The 20,265-nt window shown below is 43.3% G+C and overlaps 1 protein-coding gene across 2 annotated transcripts; it reads right to left on the bottom strand.

The window, feature by feature from the left end:
• Positions 1–2,272: 2,272 nt before the first annotated feature.
• emc1 (ER membrane protein complex subunit 1) lies at positions 2,273–19,666 on the bottom strand. 2 transcript variants are annotated; one of them, XM_037773197.1, is made up of 23 exons: positions 19,493–19,666; positions 14,364–14,491; positions 14,198–14,263; positions 14,013–14,106; positions 13,798–13,926; positions 12,862–12,988; positions 12,597–12,746; positions 12,244–12,411; positions 11,382–11,453; positions 11,085–11,183; positions 10,844–10,940; positions 10,049–10,165; positions 8,832–8,840; positions 8,435–8,634; positions 8,118–8,267; positions 7,345–7,506; positions 7,107–7,226; positions 5,810–5,947; positions 4,768–4,941; positions 4,279–4,489; positions 4,095–4,179; positions 3,884–4,013; positions 2,273–3,192 (listed from the first exon to the last, which is right to left on the bottom strand). In XM_037773197.1, the coding sequence occupies exons 1-23, from the start codon at positions 19,579–19,581 to the stop codon at positions 3,013–3,015; spliced, it is 2,895 nt and encodes a 964-aa protein (XP_037629125.1). In that variant the 5' UTR covers positions 19,582–19,666; the 3' UTR covers positions 2,273–3,012. The 2 variants fall into 2 exon arrangements, with proteins under 2 accessions (XP_037629125.1, XP_037629126.1); XM_037773198.1 differs by lacking the exon at positions 8,832–8,840.
• Positions 19,667–20,265: the final 599 nt, after the last annotated feature.

Genomic DNA, 20,265 nt, shown 5'->3' on the forward strand with positions numbered 1-20,265 from the left:
TGCCAAGCAGCTGAACTATAGAGTGATATTGTGCTTTTAGCTGACGTGTGTCGCCTCACTGTGTTGAGCGATGCTCGTTCATGTCTATTTAGAGCGAGCAAGCGCGAGCCCGACGCCGTCTTTCGTTGACTTCACGGCCACAGGTGTCGCTGTTAAGAAGACATTTCTGAAAGTTACAAATAGTCCCTTTAATAACCAGGTGATACACTACGAAAACATCTACATGTCTAATGTCGTATTGGTATTATTTCACTTACATCACACAACACTGTGAGGTTTTTAACTGAACATCTTACCGGTCAGTATTTTAGCAACGTGGACAACATCATAACATTCCAGTATTTTCACTAATCGTGGAGAAATATTTATATAAACTCAAATACTGCAGTTTTCTCACAGGGAACATGTCTCATCACTCATTTATTCTGACATCACTAATACTATATTTCTTACAAGAGAGCAGATAATTACTGTACGTACGAGCTGGGCTTGTACCAAACTCTTCATCCCGTATGCATTTTTTTTTATGACTATGCTGCTTGAAATCTTAATTATGACGTACTGATAGATTTAATGTTTTGCTGAATCATTCTCACATTAAGATTTATGGTAAATTTAACAATGAACAGTGTGGCCGACGCAACACAACCAAAACATGCTTTAAACAACTGATAAAACTCTTAATTCCTGTTTCTATTTCAGTGATTATGACTCTTGCAGGAGTTTTGTGCACTTCATTTTTCTTATGCAGCTTTCATGATCAAAAATCTGATCTGATATGAAGTTACACTAAGCTACATCCTCCTTGCAAAGTACTCAACATGCCTAAAGTTGAATTCATTTAAAGTAAAATCAGGTGAGCAGAATAGAAAGAAAAGAGCAGAACACATGACTGATACCTGCGGCCACCTTCAGACTGATTGACGGGTCTTTTAATACGATGAAGTACAGTTTCATCAGTTGTGTTTGTTCACCGGGGTAAAGAAACAAAAAGCCTTCATTTTCATTAAGATTATTCATTATGTTTGTTCATTTCGCTCAAACAAGGTACAGATTGGGCCTTAAATGATTCTTTATTGTGTGTGTGTGTGTGTGGGCATGGACACGATGTTACGTTTACACTGTGGAGCTGCAGACCCCCGTTTACGACCTCCGTCACACCAACAGGTTGGAAGTTCTCATGAAGAGTCAGATTTGGCCCGAGCAGAGGCTGTCTGGAAGTTCATAATGTTGTTGTGTGTCAAAAGTAAATCATTGTAAATTTGTATTTTTAATCTATTTATAGAAATAAAATAACTTATTAATTCTATAAAAGGCTCAATGTCCTTTTTTCTGCACCAGAACAATGACATGTACCAATGGAAAGGTTTTTTCTCAGGAGGAATCTGTTATTATTTCTGACGTTCGATCCTTTTGAAACTACGGCCTTCCTTTGAAAAGAGAGGAAACATATCAGCTCTTTATTTTGTCTTATTGTCCCATAAACCGCAGAGACTGCTTTAATTTACTATAATCAGTTGAGTGTAAATGTGTCCTGCTGCTTTGAGATAAAACGTATTGTAATGCAGACATGAAATGAGTATCAGGATGTACCTCTATGATTCATTTAATACCATAATTATCGGCCATCTGACACGGTTTAAGGCTTTTAGACAATTTTACTGATTTATACATCGATAAACTTTCTGGAAATGTTTTACAATATTAATAAAAGTCATAATATTACAAGAATAGTCATAGTATTACGAGAATAAAGTCATAGGATAACGAGAAAAAAAGTAATATGAGAATAAAGTCATAATATTATGAGAATAAAGTCAGAAGTTAACGAGAATAAAGTAATAATATTATGAGAATAAAGTCAGAAGTTAACGAGAATAAAGTCATAATATTATGAAAATAATTCATGTTAACGAGAATAAAGTCATAATATTATGAAAATAAAGTCAGAAGTTAACGAGAATAAAGTCATAATATTATGAGAAATATATATATATATATATATATATATATATAAAGTCAGACGTTTAAGAGACAAAAGTCATATTATTATATTATATATATTTATTAAAATAAAATTACTCAAAATAGTTGATTAATTGAATAGTTGACAACTAATTCATTACTCAAGTGTTGCAGCTCTAACCTCAACACATCCGTACTTAAAGTAATCATGCACCTAAGCATTAAATACACCTTTTTTAAAATGTTGGATATATTTCTGACCATAATTAAACATTTTTGTCTGAAAACAGAAAAAAAACACTTGAACTGGAGTTCTGGGACAAGTTTTAATGGAGCATCAACAGTAGCCGACACACACAGACGTTGAGCTGCAGGATGGTTGATGTACATCAAATAAAGGCTACTGATGGTCGTGTGTGTGTGTGTGATGGTGACGACAGCGTGACGGAGCCTTTGGTGGGAGAGTCTTCAGGAACACACGAATAACCATTTCTTGTCCATTCTGCTTCATCTCCTCATCACACAGTTCAGTTCATCTGCCATCAAACCAAACGGCATGTTGGGTAATCACGGTGATCAAATCATGCTCACACGTGTTGCATGTCGGTCTTTTCTCTGACCTCCACATGTACGATCACTCTCCATTAGAGCCGTCTAATGAGGCAGAAATGTCACAAACCTAATCTTGGAAAAAAAAAAACTAAACTAACATTATTGAACTTTCACATGTGTGGGAATTTCTCCACAATTCATTCATTTGTAATTAGTTATGTGTTAAACATTGAATCAAAATGACAACAGTTATTCTACTATGAAATAATTCCTTGTGCTTGCAAAATAAGTTAAAAAACAAAGAGATAAAACCTCTACTAATCCCTCCGTTCACCCCCACCCCGCCGTCCCCTCACCCCTGCAGTTCCTTATGGGCCTTATTGATTCTTTGGCCTGTGTTCTTCGACAGGCGCGGCCTCAGCCGTCTCATCTCCTCGAAGCTGAGGTCCTTCGTGCAGCCTCGGGGCTGTAAGAGATGGGATTCTGACCATCGCTTTACCGCCAGGCCCGGTTGAGCAGTTTGACTTCTGCCAGGCGTTTGCTGATCATGGTGGCGAAGAAAAGGGCGAAGAGGACGCTGCTGATCAGCATGTAGTCGTAGTCGTCTTTCAGGACGTCAAACTGCTTTGAGGGATAGACGCGCGTCTGGTAGATGTCGAGACCGTACGCCACCACCTGCAAGCAAAGAAAGAAACATTGTCCTATTTACTGATCACTGAATTTACCTGAAGGGGAGAAAACAACGTGGTCACAACCTCGATGTTTGGGTTTTTTTACTTTCATTTTTATTGTGTTTTCAGCTCTGGACAGGAGTCCCTCATGCTGCAGTGTCGGCCTGTTTGGCTACCCGGGGAGTTTACATCGGTTACCATCACCAGTGTTTATATTCCCCCCCAGGCCGACACGGACAGAACGCTCCGGGAGTTAAACAGAGCAGTTAACGTGCAGGAGAACGCGCACCCTAAGACCGCACTCATTGTTGCGCGGGACTTCAACCGGGCCAATCTAAGAAACATTTCTCCAAAACTGTATCAGGACATTCACTTCAACACACGGGGGGGTAAAACACACTGGACCACTGCTACACCCCCTTCTACAACGGCTACACATTCTGACTTTATTCTCGAAATCTCAGTTTTATTTTTTTCCCTCAATGTGGCCCTAATACTCCGTCGTACTGTCGTACATTAGACCTACAACAATGATACATTAAAATGAAAATGTAAACAAAAAAACAGTTATTCATTTCCACTAATTGTTTTTTTAAATCCACAGGGAGCCCCTGGAGAGGAGCTGAAGAGGCACAGGTTGCTGACCCCTGTCATATACTGAACTATGTTAGTCAGTATTGTTACGGCAGACTCACCAGGCAGGTGGACTCCAGTCCAGAGGGGGCCGTGTAGATTCCTCGTACTCTTGATACAGTCTGGTTGTAGTTGATGAACCACTCTGTACGGATCAGCAGCTCTGGTGCGTACGGTATCAGGTTCTCTTCCCTGGAGATCAAGTCAACAAGTTAGACAAAAACAACAAGTCAATGTAAATGTTTTAAAACCAAACCGGACCGGAAGACGCACCGGCTTTGCTCCGTTACGATCTCTGGCCTCCGAGGGTCAAGGAACATCTTGGGTAATGACAAAATCCCTCCAGATGGCAGGCCAACTGTGACGGAGAAAACCCAGAGAAACGTATTAAAAACAACGTTGGAAAGAAGGCGTGTTACACTGCAGCCCGGAAATCTGGACCTCGCTGGAAACTCACTGAGCAGATGGCGGCTGGTGATGCCCTTCTCGGTCAGCGTGGCCTCCATGGCAGAAATGGATGAGGGGAAAATGTAAGACTGCTGCAGCACATGAGGAGCGTGCGGCCGGTCTAGCGAGCTGAACACGGTGCTGTTGTAGAGCTCCATCCCTTCGTACAGCTCGATCACAGAGAACTCGTTCCTGCGAGACTTGGTGCTCCAGTATTCGTACTGCGGAGTCAAACAGAGGCTCATTCAGGGGCTCATTCAGGGGCTCATTCAGGGGCTCATTCAGGGGCTCATTCAGGGGCTCATTCAGGGGCTTTAACCGGCGTTCTCCTTCAACATTTGTCTCCTAATGTGTTCAGTGCTTGATTACAGCGTGGGGGTTTAGCATGACCAGAAGTGGCAACTGTGAATCTCATTGTATTTAATACGATGTCAATAAAGCTTTCTATTCTATTCTATTCTATTCTATTCTATTCTATTCAGCGGTCAATAGTACTCACCACCACCCAGTTTTCAGAGTGCACAACATGCACCGGTCCTTTGCTCTTTCTCTGAACAGCCTCGTAGATGATGCGACCAGTCACGCCGTCGATCAGGAGGATCCCCACGAAGCTTCGCTCCTGATGCAGGTCGGTGCTCTCAGTCACCACGGCCAGCAGGTTGGGGTTCAGGTACTGGAAGAAATGATATATGAAACACAACTCAGCATCTTAATCGAGGTTGAAAAATACACAAGTTATGTGTGTTTCTGGGTCGTCTTTATTTTCCGCAACAACCCTGACTCTTATATACACTACTATATACTATTTGGGGTGTAGCGGACTACAGATGGGCAATATGATGAATCAAAATGTTTCACTGAGCTACTATATCAAGACAATCGATTTGATAGGATTTACATTTAAAATGTATTTAGCCATCTATATTTGGATATATTGACCTTAGTAGGAGTCTGACTTAAAGATATAAAATAAGCTTTACGGGCCGATTCTAATTTAACACGCTGGTCTTTTCAGTCACGTCTTGCCAACATGTTAAATATAAACAAGCTCAATGAAGAGGTGTAATGTTTAAATAAAGAGTAGGCATAACCAGTGACAACAAAAACAATGTGCTGGAGTGTTTTTTTGGAAATATTGAAGGGCCCTCTCAGCCGCATGCCAAATCTCCTCTTTCACAGCCATTAGCAGTTCTTCAGGATCATGTGAGCGATTACCTAATCATTACAACATCAAGAGGAGAATATAATTCATTTCACAGATTACTACAGGAACTACAGTAGGGAGGGAGTGTAAGAGTCCCAGTGGAGGAAAGGTCAGTGGTGGAGGGAGGATATGATTCACTGGGGAAACAATGACATGAGGTACAGTAATTCTTGGAAAGATTAGTTTTCAGCCGTCATCAGAAGACGAGGAGTGACTCTATAAGAGAGAGAGAGAGACGTCGAGACAACGGTGACCTAACCCGGCACTAATAAGAGCAATGACACTCCTTCCAACCCACAGCGTTAGTACAGTAAGTCTTCAGGGGAAGTTCTCATACCTTATAGAGGACACTACGGTCTCCCATCACTCGGCCCTGGGAGTGCACATGCTCATTGGGTCTTTTCCCTTTGACCGAGATGATCTTCTGTACTTCTGTTGGGACGACAATCTCCCAGATCAGCTCTGTCGACAAGTCCTGAGCACACAATAAAACATCCACATTCATTACCTTCGCCAATCAGGAACAATAAAACAGACCTCTGGCTATGAGGTTCACTCTTTAAGCATCATTATGTCCCGTTGCTGGTATAGAGCTCCGCTGGTATCCTTCAAACTGAGACACTCCAATATACTCTTGATCTATTAAAGGAACAGTGTGTAGCATTTAAGGGGATCTATTGGCAGGAAGGAATATAAGATTAATAAGTATGTTTTCATTAGTGTGTAATCGCCTGAAACTAAGAATCGTTGTGTTTTCGTTAGCTTAGAATGAGCCGCTTATATCTACATATAGAGCCGGTCCTCTTCACGGAGTCCACCATGTTTCTACAGTAGCCCAGAACGGACAAACTAAACTCTGGCTCTAGAGAGAGACTTTCATGTTTCTACGTTACCTGAAGGCCACCGTAGTTCTCTTATAAAACTGAGGTAACGTGAGCCGCAGAGTGACAAACTGTGGTACCGCCAGCCGGCGTCTGACTTCCGTTGCTCCTAAAGTAGTGTTATTATGGTAAGGATGGCCTCTGAGCGAGGAGAACGGCGTTACCATGGTTTTACACTCGCTGACTCACGTTACCGCAGTCTTGGAAAGGGAGGATGAGCAGAGGGGTACTCAGTTGGTTGCAATATGCAACCACACCGCTAGAAACCGCCAAATCCTACACACTGTACCTTTAATAAGTAAGTTTTCTTTAGTGTATAATCATCTGAAACTAAGAATCGTTGTGTTTTCGTTGGCTTAGAATGAGTCCTTCATATCTACATAGGGAGCGGATCCTCTTCACAGAGCCGGCCGCCATGTTTCTACAGTAGCCCAGAACGGACAAACCAAACACTGACACTGACACGTTTCAGTTTCACTGCTCGATGCTGCAAAATCCTACACACTGCACCTTTAATTATTTGTTATGTAAAATATGTTTGAGCGATATTTGAAGGTTCTTGATCGCCTTCTCATTACTGTCAAAGTCAAATGATCACTGCAATTATGAACAGTAAAAATATGGGATCGTCACCTAACGGCAACCAAAAGGTGAAGACCGGCGGTGGCTCGGCTTTCTAAAACCTGTCCAACACTCTTGAGCCCCGATGTGCAAAGAACGTTGACATGATTCAGTAAAATAAGGTTGACTTGCCGTCCGCAGCCTGTAGCCAGAAAGTCTTCCCTGGCTGGAGTCGACCAGATAGAAGAATATGGTGGAGGCCATCTCCTGGAGCTGCTGCAGGACGTTCTTTGTGGAGGGAAAAGCCGACACCTGTGGAGAAAAAATAATAGATGGATTAAACTTTACAAGTCATGTGTTGACCTGATGCGCATGGATACACACATCATGTCTGTTGATCTGGCGGGTGAGGATGAGGTTTACCACTGACCTTGTACTGGTCATCAACAAGGAGTAAGACCTTAGCATAATCCTGGTCCATGACAGGCAGCATGAGTGACTGAAGGATGGGCTGAGGCAGAGCAGGCGGGGTGACGTGACTCTTCTTTCCAAAGATAGGGTTAAACACATGGAGGGTGGCCAGGCCTGTGTCCTTGGGAAATAAAATAGAACAAAAAATATATATTAGAAATGTCAAAAAATAAATACACATAATATCCAATGTTTTCTTTTCAAGTGCTGCTAACTGCAGAAGAATAAAACAATAACACCTCTTCCTAACTGGACGCGATGCGAACATCTGATTGTTCAGTTTTTCCCGATGAAGATGTCCTAACCTGCTCCGTGCGTCAGCGAACAGGCAAAGCGCCGTGTCACTTGTTTGAAAAAACGTTCGCTCTGGCTCTATTTATGCAAAGTTTTGTGCACCTCCAACCTGTTTTCACTGGTCAACATCAACGCTAATCAACAGTAACTGACAGTTGTAATGTAATACAGAGTGACATCGCTCGGAGTATATCTGGATAATTCTTCGCGCTCCAGTCGCCAGAGTTTGCTCGCTCGCTGTATGTTAGGAAGAACTGAGGCATGCTCAGTAGGAACTTAAAGTTGTCTGTCTTGAAGCCCCTCACTTTATGAAAGGTACAAAAAAATGACCAAATGATCAGCTGATTTCACAGATAAGTAATTTGCTTTGTTATAATATAATAAAATTGTCTCCCAAGCCTGAATCTCTTCAACCCCAGAGCTCTTGTTATTAGATACCTTGTCTTTGATGAGCAGCGTGCACTGTGGCGGATGAGGGAAGTGTGCAGTGGTCCGTTGCACCATGAGTTTGAAAGCTGCATTAGATGGGATGTAGTCCAGGTAGTGCCTCCATAAAATACTGCCCGTCTTGCTGTCGATACCAAAGAGCTTGAAGAAAAAGGGGAAACATGAGTTTGAACATGGCCTGATAGAGTCGATTTATTAGTGTTTAATTTAACCATAAACAAAATAAACAGAAACTAGTTTAATCACAAATCTCTCCTGAAACACCACCCAACAGTAACTCCACGAGAGGCTGAGCTTTACTCTCGTACCTTCCCAGACGCAGTAACCATGACCATCATCTTCTGCAGGTTGAACTCGTCTCTAGAGAGGTTCTCGATGGTCACGTCGTTTTTGACTTGACTGCGAGGCTTGCGGGCGTCGTAGAAGAGCTTCCAGAGGTGGGCGACCCACGCCTGCAGCAAGATGAGCTGAGAGGAGAGCCTCTTCATCACCATGGACAACAGGCCGTCTGGAACAATCACAGAGAGAACACGGATGCTGCTTAAAGACTTTCAGTGGATGGAGAATCACCACTTACACATTGTGTACCTTATAACATTAATATGGATACGGCAGGGGGGATTTTCAGTCAACAACAGGAGATCTTAATCTTAAAAGACCCTTTAACCAGGTTGTATTTAAGAGAAGCAGAGAGAGGTGTGTTACCTTGAATGGCTGAATCCAAGCGAAGCAATAAAAACAGGACAAAGACAAAAGAAAGTGAAGCAAATAGCGGCCAAGTGAACACACCCAAGAAATCTGTTTTTACAGCTGAGCCTCAAAAATAACAGAACTACAACACCGATGATTAAATGCAGCAGGTGCTGAGCAGTTGAAGTAAGGTTACAAGTAAAAGCAACAATTCAGTGCACTTAAAGCAGAACTTTGGTATTTTTCAACCTTATTTTCTCGTGTTTTTGTGTTTAACTGATAACTTTAACTAACAGGGACAACACTTACTGAAACCGGTCCAGTGTTGAGGCAGAACGCTGTACACGACAGCTGCCAACAGGCTGCAACACGGTGCTATGGAGGCAAGCTGGCGTCATCATTTACGTCCACTTAAAAAGCTTGTTTTTGCCACGATAGGCTCTGATTGTTATTTTAAGTGTCTGACAACATTATGGAAAGAGTGTCGCTCAAGGAGAAGTCTCGTTGTGAAATCTGGCGAGGAGACAACGGTGGAATAGTGGAATACATCCACGGTGGAAACGGGCAGAGTTTGTTGAGTTGGAGTACAGAAAGCATAGCTTAGTGTCATCTGAAAGATTTTCAATGTCATGTCTGAATATTTAGATGTTTTTTTAGATGTTTGAATTTGTATTTATTTGAGCCAGAGTATACGGATATTCAGATTTCACAACCAGACTTCTCATTGAGCTGGACTTGGACACAATAACAAACAGACCAGATCAAGTGAAAGGTCAAGAAAAAAACTTTCATTTCTCTGTATGAACTTTTTCATTATGTTGTCAGACACTTAATAACAATGTGAGCCTGTCAGAAGCAAAAACAAGAACTTTTAGTGAACGTAACGTTACATAGATGCTGCTCACTGCCCTCACAGCTCAGTGTTCTCCCTCAATACTGGACCAATTTAAAAAAAATGTTGTCCCTATTTGTCACAAAAACATGGAAAAATAGGTCCTAAAAATACTGAAGCTACCCTTTAATTATTAGTTCTATATTAGTGGAAAATCTTACAATGATGAACCAAGCAAACTTGACAAAATAGCCATTAGATTAGGACCCTGCCTTGCAAGAAAATTACACTCTGAAAATAATAGATACAATACTGAATATCAATCTACGGCATTTATTAGTACTTAAACTTGGAAAATTAGGGAGGAAAAAACATGATGGGATTCTGGTTTGACATTTACCGGCCTTTTTTCCAAACTCTCCTTCCAGCTCGGCCTGCGTTCCCGTGAGAGGCAGATCCACCATTTCCATTGTCACCACATCTGACAGGGCCTCCTCTCTCGTCCACATCACACGCCCTGGAAAACAAGACGCCTTATTGTTCTGTAATCCTTCATTCCACTTCACACACACCCTGTGACAGTATGCGGTATGTGTGTTGACGCTTTCCGGCAAATTACGACATAAAACATTTTTTCCCACCTTGTGTTTGTGGAAAGGACAAGATTGTGTGTGCGTACATTATGAGGACCTGAGGGAGCCTGTGGTTGGATGTTGGCAGTATTTAACGATGATTAAGAAGTGGAATTTACCCAAATGATATCATGAGCCCAAAGCATGGCCCTCCGGTCTCTTTGCTCTCTTTTATGCAGAAGTAGTGGATCTCAACAGTAAACACAATGAGGGACTGAACTCTTTACATAAATCAGAAACTATTTCACCTGTTGGCTGCTGGCTGTAAACCCCATGTGATTCCCTACAACCTGCAGACAACTGAATACAAATAACTAATCATTTTCATGCAAAATGAAAAGCAAAAAGTCAAGAGTTGTGTTTTGGTTGAGATCTGGCCAGGGTCTGCTTATTTTACTACTATGAGCAGGAATTTAAAATGTTCAGTCTCTGGCGCCCCTCAGTGGTAAAATCAAAAAACACCCCGAGGCAGACAGCAGTGCACGGAAATACCTCAGATAACATTAATCAGACAGAGGAGTCTTCCCAACACTAACAGAGCTTCCTGTTTTTGCCGTCCATACCTGGCTGTTGTATGAAAGTGAGTGTGTGGTCTTCTGTCTGCACCATCACCCTGTAGCCAACAGAGTCGTCTTTCTTGAGGAATGCTTGAACGTACAGCTGGAAGAATAAAAGAATAAAAAGTGTGTTACATTACAAAAAGAAAACACTGCATGTTCAATATATATAATATTAAACTTTGGGTAAAGTCAGTTTGAAGTGTCTTGACCAGCCAGTTATCAAACATGCTGGAGAATCACTCACCCTCTCTGGTTTCCCACCGTTCGGATCCAAAGTAAAGATCAGTGTTGTGTCTAGAAGTCTGCGTCCAGTTTCTGCACTAAAGAGGTTCAGACTGCTCGCCTGCAGGGAAGAAAACAGATTATATATTTTGACGGTAACACATTTTATCGGTACATCAACATACGAATCACACGTCAAGCACACAAAGAGAGAACTAATTGTGCACTAAACCTGCTGATATACACATCATCAAGAGAGCACGATGGTAAACCACATAATAATGAACAAGTCGGAATGTTTGATTCCACATTAACTCACCGTTTGATTTTTGGGCGACATGACAGCAGCAACAGTCTTCTCTCCGGTGGTAGCAAATGAAACCAGCATGGCCTGTGAACCAACACAAATGCGTCATCAACAATTTTCAAACTGTTTGTTAAATGAACAGTTGGAATATCTCAGTATGACACATGGAGATTTTTAATCCTTTTTAAATAATACAAATAATACGTTTTGAGCATTAATATAATATTATTTCGACTGATATTGCAATTGCGATATGATTTGCGATATTAGAGGGGACGATCATTTTTACATCATTATTCTCATTTTCATTGAAAAACATATTAAAATGATTATGGTGTGATTTTGGCGGGGATCTTTACCAAACAAAGATGTTTTCTTAAGTCTGTAGAACATGATGTGTACGTGTACACATGTATGTGACACTCTGCAGCACCACAATATTTAATTTAAAATGGTATTTTAAACACATTTCACCTTTAACAAATATTGTGCCTCCTGCGATTAGAAAATTACAGTAGGCCATATTGCAATTTTGATAAAATGGGATTAATTGTGCAGCCCTAATGAGGACATATTCTAAAATGTTAGAACTTTTTAAAGAAATGCCTTTCAAAAAGAAAAAGAAAGCCTTATAGATAGCCTGGCTTTGTTGAAGTTACCCATCCAATTATTATATATTTCAGCAAGAAAGTCAAGTGACCTTTGCATTTTAGGCAAGTAGCTAAAGCTTTTATCCAGAGTGACTTACAGTACAATCATTTATTAGAATAAGCTAACATTTTAAGATGGCAAACATTAAGTGGTCTGAATATTAACTGTCAGAATGTTGATCATGCATGAGAGAGAAGTGCGAGGTAGAGAAACGGTTACGTACAGGCTGGAAATCCCTCAGCGTGACTATCTGATCCTCGTTGAGCTGGAGAAGCAGGTGGTGTTCAGGCCCGAGCTGGAGGAAGAACTCTGACAGCGGCGGGCGAGCCGGGTTGGGCTGGGTGGATGTCAGGACCGGCTGGAAGCCGTCGGTGACTTCAAGTCCCAGTGACTAGAAGAAGACAAAATGGTGAGAAGCATTCACACAGAGAAAATGAGGCTGGTATAAAGAGACGTAATCCCGTTGTGTAGGTAGAGAAAGCATGAGAACAGTGGAGACCGACCCAACGCAGAGAACAGGACACACATTTATTCATCTATAAAATAAAAAAGGTTTGGTTTTAATCTGGTGGGTACCTGCAGGGGGATCTGGGTCATCTGGGACTGCAGCTGTAAGTCGAGCATGTACAGCGAAACAGTGGCAGAGTCCACGCACGTCAACATCCCCTGGCCGATCACCGCACAGCTGGCCTGTATGTTGGAAAGCCACGGAGCTTCGACTGAGATCTGAAGACAACATGAGAAAAGAAAAATTGTTTTATTTTTCATATAAGTATTATAAAAATTATATTCTATATAGTCTACACAGCATTTATATACTGCTACTATAAGTCAGGATTACCTGCTTGATTATCTCTCCATCATCCAAACTGTAGGCAACAATTGCAATGTGGGAATGTGGAACAACTCCCAGTGCGTACACTTCACCATCCCCACCTGAATACACAGCCTGGTAATCCACGGTGTCACTGTTGAGGTAAAAACAGACAGTTATACAATTTATATAACGCCAACCTTGTTCATAAACACAAAGAAGTTGTGCCTTCATGTACCAGACATTTCTACTACATTTCTATCAATGCTTGAATTCATAATTGTTATGCACTTGGCTATTTTTTTCATATTCAACTTGATTTTTCCAAATCTTGGGAGTTGTCACTTGACTAATCTTTTCTTTTTGATTCCTACATCATTTTTGATCCATTATTTTCACGACACTACGCATTGTTATCATTTCCCCCAAATATTTACCACCAACCACGACCAGCGTCTTGTCGTACTTTCTACAAAGTCTGCTTGTTGTTATTTCACTTGGATGTATGAGCTTCACTGTGCTGAGGTTGAGAGCAGAAGGCTGTTTTCACATCTGTTGAAGGAGGAAGGTTTCTCACCTTAAATCTGAGTTTACGGTGTGTAACTACGAGCGTGATTTGTGACATAACAACAACTAGATCGGAGCCCAATCGGGGTCCAGTGTGAAGCTTATACAAGTGTGATGTGGAAACTTGAAACCTCACAAGGTCACAAACACTGACAATGGACTTTTCAGTGACGTAGGAGACATCTTGTGTCCATCACTTTAACTTTTGAAATATTTACAATATTTGCATTTTCATAGAATCTGGATTTTTCAATTAGGGGAGAAATATTATTTATAAATGTCTTCAAGCATGTCTGGAGAGGAGCTTTAGTTTCAGGGGAGAAGACAGGCTTATATTAAAATTATAAAGTCAATGTTTCAATGTTGACCCAATAACGTAAAGAAACGTCCACTTGCCTTTCTGGTAGATTCTCTATCCATTTTTGATGCCCATTTGAAAGGTAATGGAGAGAGATGGCAGTTTTCTTCAGAACAGCGACGTGTTTCACGATGTCTTGCTGTCCAACTAAGCATGCCGACTGGAAACTAAAATGTGAAACAACAGCAGTTAACATCTGATCAACATAAAAGACAATTTTGAACTTTAAACGGCCAATCGAGGAGGTGATCACCTGCCAGAGTCCAGCACAATCTCCCAGTTCAAACCACCAACATTTATCTCCCACGAGCGCAGCAGGCGGCCATCACCGACCACCATCACCGCATCTAGGACACAAAGGACGATTCAATGAGTTATCTGCTTTCAATTAGAGGAACTGAAAGCTCTGTAAACTCAACTGCAATGACATAAAATCACCTTGTCCATGATGCAGGAGAGCGTCAATGTTTCCCTCCGGCCCAGTCTTGTCCACATGTCGCCAGACTGTAACAGACATGGAATAAATACTCACATGAGAACACAGAGTATGTCGACTGAGAGGAGGATTGTCTTTCTGTACTTGGCCCTAATATGAAATACTCACAGAGTTCTCCAGTCCGGGTATTGAGTGAAGCAAAAACATTGTTCTCTGTAGCCAGAAGCACCTTTTTGGACGACTGCATATGTGAGTCGAAATGGGAGAAGCGAACCTTGCCAACATACTGCTGCCTCCTAGGAATCACAAGTTCAGTTCAGTTCAGACAACTTTATTTATCCCCGAGGGGGCGATTCATTTGTAGCATTCCCACTCCATCCATACATCCATACATCCATACATCCATACATCCATACATCCATCCAACCAATAATTAGTCAAGTCAAAGGAAACATATTAAAGGCATGGTGCAGTTGGAGGGACAACATATCTTAAAGTTGCTCTAAATAACAGTCATTTAAATGGGTTTGGTCTGTGTTCAGCAGCTTAACAGCAGAAGGGATGAAGGACCTGGAGTAACGATTTGTTCTCCTTAAGGGCACATTATATTATTATAAAGTCGGCCTGAAGGCATCAGAGAGAATTCAGCCAAAAGAATGTGATCTGGTTGGCTGATGGTTTCTTTTGCTTTCTCATCACCTGTTTCTCCCAAATTGTGCCCAAGTCCTTCTGCTGAACTCCACTAATGTTGGAGCACACTTTGACTAACACCTCTCACAGAGTCCATCTCTCACAGAGTCCATCTCTCACAGAGTCCATCTCTCTCTCACAGAGTCCATCTCTCTCTCACAGAGTCCATCTCTCTCTCTCACAGAGTCCATCTCTCTCTCACAGAGTCCATCTCTAACACACAGAGTCCATCTCTAACACAGAGTCCATCTCTCTCACACAGAGTCCATCTCTCTCACAGAGTCCATCTCTAACACAGAGTCCATCTCTCTCACACAGAGTCCATCTCTCTCACAGAGTCCATCTCTAACACAGAGTCCATCTCTCTCACACAGAGTCCATCTCTCTCACAGAGTCCATCTCTAACACAGAGTCCATCTCTCTCACACAGAGTCCATCTCTCTCTCACAGAGTCCATCTCTCTCACAGAGTCCATCTCTCTCTCACAGAGTCCATCTCTCTCACACAGAGTCCATCTCTCTCTCACAGAGTCCATCTCTCTCTCACACAGAGTCCATCTCTCTCTCTCACAGAGTCCATCTCTCTCTCTCACAGAGTCCATCTCTCTCTCTCACAGAGTCCATCTCTCTCACACAGAGTCCATCTCTCTCACAGAGTCCATCTCTAACACAGAGTCCATCTCTCTCACACAGAGTCCATCTCTCTCACAGAGTCCATCTCTAACACAGAGTCCATCTCTCTCACACAGAGTCCATCTCTCTCTCACAGAGTCCATCTCTCTCACAGAGTCCATCTCTCTCTCACAGAGTCCATCTCTCTCACACAGAGTCCATCTCTCTCTCACAGAGTCCATCTCTCTCTCACAGAGTCCATCTCTCTCTCTCACAGAGTCCATCTCTCTCTCGTCCATCTCTCTCACAGAGTCCATCTCTCTCTCACAGAGTCCATCTCTCCCACAGAGTCCATCTCTCTCTCACAGAGTCCATCTCTCTCTCTCCCAGAGTCCATCTCTCTCTCTCACAGAGTCCATCTCTCTCTACACAGAGTCCATCTCTCTCTCTCACAGAGTCCATCGTCTCTCACTCAGAGTCCATCTCTCTCACAGAGTCCATCTCTCTAACACAGAGTTCCAGCTCTCCTCACAGAGTCCATCTCTCTCACAGAGTCCATCTCTCTCACACAGAGTCCATCTCTCTCTCACAGAGTCCATCCTCTCTCACAGAGTCCATCTCTCTCTCACAGAGTCCATCTCTCTCTCACAGAGTCCATCTCTCTCATCACAGAGTCCATCTCTCTCTCACAGAGTCCTCTCTCTCTCACAGAGTCCATCTCTCTCTCTCTCTCTCAGAGTCCACTCTCTCTAGCACAGAGTCCATCTCTCTCATCAGAGTCCATCTCTCTCTCTCACAGTAGGATCCATCTCTCTCTCTCTCTCAGAGTCCATCTCTCTCTCACAGAGAGTCCATCTCTCTCTCACAGAGTCCATCTCTCTCACAGAGTCAATCTCTCTCTCTCACAGAGTCAATCTCTCTCTCACAGGAAGTCCCCTCTCTCTCTCACAGAGTCCATCTCTCTTCTCACAGGAGTCCATCTCTCCTCTCACAGAGAGCCATCTCTCTCTCTCACAGAGTCCATCTCTCTCTCTACAGAGTCCATCTCTCTCACAGAGTCCATCTCTCTCTCACAGAGTCCATCTCTCTCTCTCTCCAGAGGTCCCCTCTCTCTCTCTCTCACTCAGAGTCCATCTCTCTCTCTCACAGAGTCCATCTCTCTCTCACAGAGTCCATCTCTCTCTCTCTCAGAGTCCATCTCTCTCTCAGAGTCCATCTCTCTCTCACCTCAGAGTCCATCTCTCTCACACAGAGTCCATCTCTCTCTCAGAGTCCATCTCTCTCTCACAGAGTCCATCTCTCTCACAGAGTCCATCTCTCTCTCACAGAGTCCATCTCTCTCTCTCTCTCAGAGTCCATCTCTCTCTCTCACAGAGTCCATCTCTCTCTCACAGAGTCCATCTCTCTCTCTCTCTCAGAGTCCATCTCTCTCTCTCTCTCAGAGTCCATCTCTCTCACTCACAGAGTCCATCTCTCTCACACAGAGTCCATCTCTCTCTCAGAGTCCATCTCTCTCACTCACAGAGTCCATCTCTCTCTCTCTCTCAGAGTCCATCTCTCTCACACAGAGGTCCATCTCTCTCACACAGAGTCCATCTCTCTCTCACAGAGTCCATCTCTCTCTACAGAGTCCATCTCTCTCTCTCACAGAGTCCATCTCTCTCACACAGAGTCCATCTCTCTCTCTCTCTCACAGAGTCCATCTCTCTCTCTCACAGAGTCCATCTCTCTCTCTCACAGAGTCCATCTCTCTCTCACAAGAGTCCATCTCTCTCTCACAGAGTCCATCTCTCTCTCACAGAGTCCATCTCTCTCTCACAGAGTCCATCTCTCTCTCTCTCTCAGAGTCCATCTCTCTCTCTCAGAGTCCATCTCTCTCTCACAGAGTCCATCTCTCTCTCACAGAGTCCATCTCTCTCTCTCACAGAGTCCATCTCTCTCACTCACAGAGTCCATCTCTCTCTCACAGAGTCCATCTCTCTCTCACACAGAGTCCATCTCTCTCCTCACAGAGTCCATCTCTCTCTCTCACAGAGTCCATCTCTCTCTCTCACAGAGTCCATCTCTCTCTCTCACAGAGTCCATCTCTCTCTCACAGAGAGTCCATCTCTCTCTCACAGAGTCCATCTCTCTCTCACAGAGTCCATCTCTCTCTCTCACAGAGTCCATCTCTCTCTACAGAGTCCATCTCTCTCTCACAGAGTCCCTCTCTCTCTCTCTCTCAGAGTCCATCTCTCTCTCACAGAGTCCATCTCTCTCTCTCACAGAGTCCATCTCTCTCTCTCTCTCAGAGTCCATCTCTCTCTCACAGAGTCCATCTCTCTCTCAGAGTCCATCTCTCTCTCTCACAGAGTCCATCTCTCTCTCACAGAGTCAATCTCTCTCTCTACAGAGTCCATCTCTCTCTCTCTCTCAGAGTCCATCTCTCTCTCTCCAGAGTCCATCTCTCTCTCTCTCAGAGTCCATCTCTCTCTCCCAGAGTCCATCTCTCTCCTCAGAGTCCATCTCTCTCTCACAGAGTCCATCTCTCTCTATCACAGAGTCCATCTCTCTCTCCCAGAGTCCATCTCTCTCTCACAGAGTCCATCTCTCTCTCTCACAGAGTCCCATCTCTCTCTCACAGAGTCCATCTCTCTCTCTCTCTCAGAGTCCATCTCTCTCCTCTCACAGAGTCCATCTCTCTCTCACAGAGTCCATCTCTCTCTCACAGAGTCCATCTCTCTCTCTCTCAGAGTCCATCTCTCTCTCAATCATAGAGTCCATCTCTCTCTCAACAGAGTCCATCTCTCTCTCACAGAGTCCATCTCTCTCTCTCACAGAGTCCATCTCTCTCTCACAGAGTCCATCTCTCTCTCACAGAGAGTCCATCTCTCTCTCACAGAGTCCATCTCTCTCTCACAGAGTCCATCTCTCTCTCACAGAGTCCATCTCTCTCTCTCTCTCAGAGTCCATCTCTCTCTCTCTCAGAGTCCATCTCTCTCTCTCTCAGAGTCCATCTCTCTCTCACAGAGTCCATCTCTCTCACTCACAGAGTCCATCTCTCTCTCACAGAGTCCATCTCTCTCTCTCACAGAGTCCATCTCTCTCATCTCTCTCTCAGAGTCCATCTCTCTCTCACAGAGTCCATCTCTCTCTCACAGAGTCCATCTCTCTCTCTCACAGAGTCCATCTCTCTCTCTCTCTCAGAGTCCATCTCTCTCTCACAGAGAGTCCATCTCTCTCTCACAGAGTCCATCTCTCTCACAGAGTCCATCTCTCTCTCACAGAGTCCATCTCTCTCTCACAGAGTCCATCTCTCTCACAGAGTCCATCTCTCTCTCACAGAGTCCATCTCTCTCTCACAGAGTCCATCTCTCTCTCACAGAGTCCATCTCTCTCTCACAGAGAGTCCATCTCTCTCTCACAGAGTCCATCTCTCTCACAGAGTCCATCTCTCTCTCACAGAGTCCATCTCTCTCTCTCTCTCACAGAGTCCATCTCTCTCTCACAGAGTCCATCTCTCTCTCTCTCAGAGTCCATCTCTCTCTCACAGAGTCCATCTCTCTCTCTCTCAGAGTCCATCTCTCTCTCTCACAGAGTCCATCTCTCTCTCTCTCTCACAGAGTCCATCTCTCTCTCACAGAGTCCATCTCTCTCTCTCTCAGAGTCCATCTCTCTCTCTCACAGAGTCCATCTCTCTCTCTCAGAGTCCATCTCCTCTCCAGAGTCCATCTCTCTCACTCTCAGAGTCCATCTCTCTCTCTCTCAGAGTCCATCTCTCTCTCTCAGAGTCCATCTCTCTCTCTCAGAGTCCATCTCTCTCTCTCAGAGTCCATCTCTCTCTCTCTCAGAGTCCATCTCTCTCTCTCAGAGTCCATCTCTCTCTCAGAGTCCATCTCTCTCTCTCAGACCGGCCTGCAGCTGGTGGCTCACAGAGGTTAGCATTAGCATGTTTCTACATTAAAACATGCTCTAAATAGAACACAGATATATGATCCATCTCTAGATTCCTCTTACCAGTCAAACTTCCCCACTTGATCCTCGAACACAGCCTGGACGGAGCTGCAGAACAGGAGAGCCATCAGAGACAGAATGAGCTGAGCCATGGCTGCTTTAGCTTTAGCTTTAGCTTTAGCTTCAGATGCTCTTCAGCAGGAGGAGGAAGCCGGAAGCTCTCCTTCTTCTTCTTCTTTGGTGTTTATTGGCGGTTGACAAACCAGCTTAGAGGTGCAATACCGCCACCTGCTGGACTGGACTGGAGCAGCAGATTGGCAGGAAAACAATACAGTTTAAAGGTCCCATATCATGCTAATTTTCAGGTTCATACTTGTATTTTGTGTTTCTACTAAAACATGTTTACATGCTGTAATGTTCAAAAAAAACTTTATTTCCTCATATTCACATCACATTCCTCGGCACAACAAAGCGCCCGGGTCAGTCCTTCATGCTGGTATCCATCAGGCTCCACAACCAAGGCTGACCCCATATGAGAACTATTAGGACTTTAAGAAGTTTATACATGCACTATCTGCCTTTAAACATGCACTATCTGCAACCATCTTGGACTCTATCCACTGGCGCACTTTACACTTCCTTACACTATACATCCTATATACCACTTTATAGACCGCTCACATGTACATCTTACATTTATTTATTGCACATACTATATTTATTTATTTATTGACGGACTGTACACACTATGTTCACCCATTCACTCTGTATCTTTTATATCTCTATTATTGTTTTTATAATTTTTGTATACCTTTACCTCTCCTGTGTTTCACTCT

Source organism: Sebastes umbrosus, chromosome 6 (genome assembly GCF_015220745.1).
Source record: "Sebastes umbrosus isolate fSebUmb1 chromosome 6, fSebUmb1.pri, whole genome shotgun sequence".
NCBI classification, from domain to species: Eukaryota; Metazoa; Chordata; class Actinopteri; order Perciformes; family Sebastidae; genus Sebastes; species Sebastes umbrosus.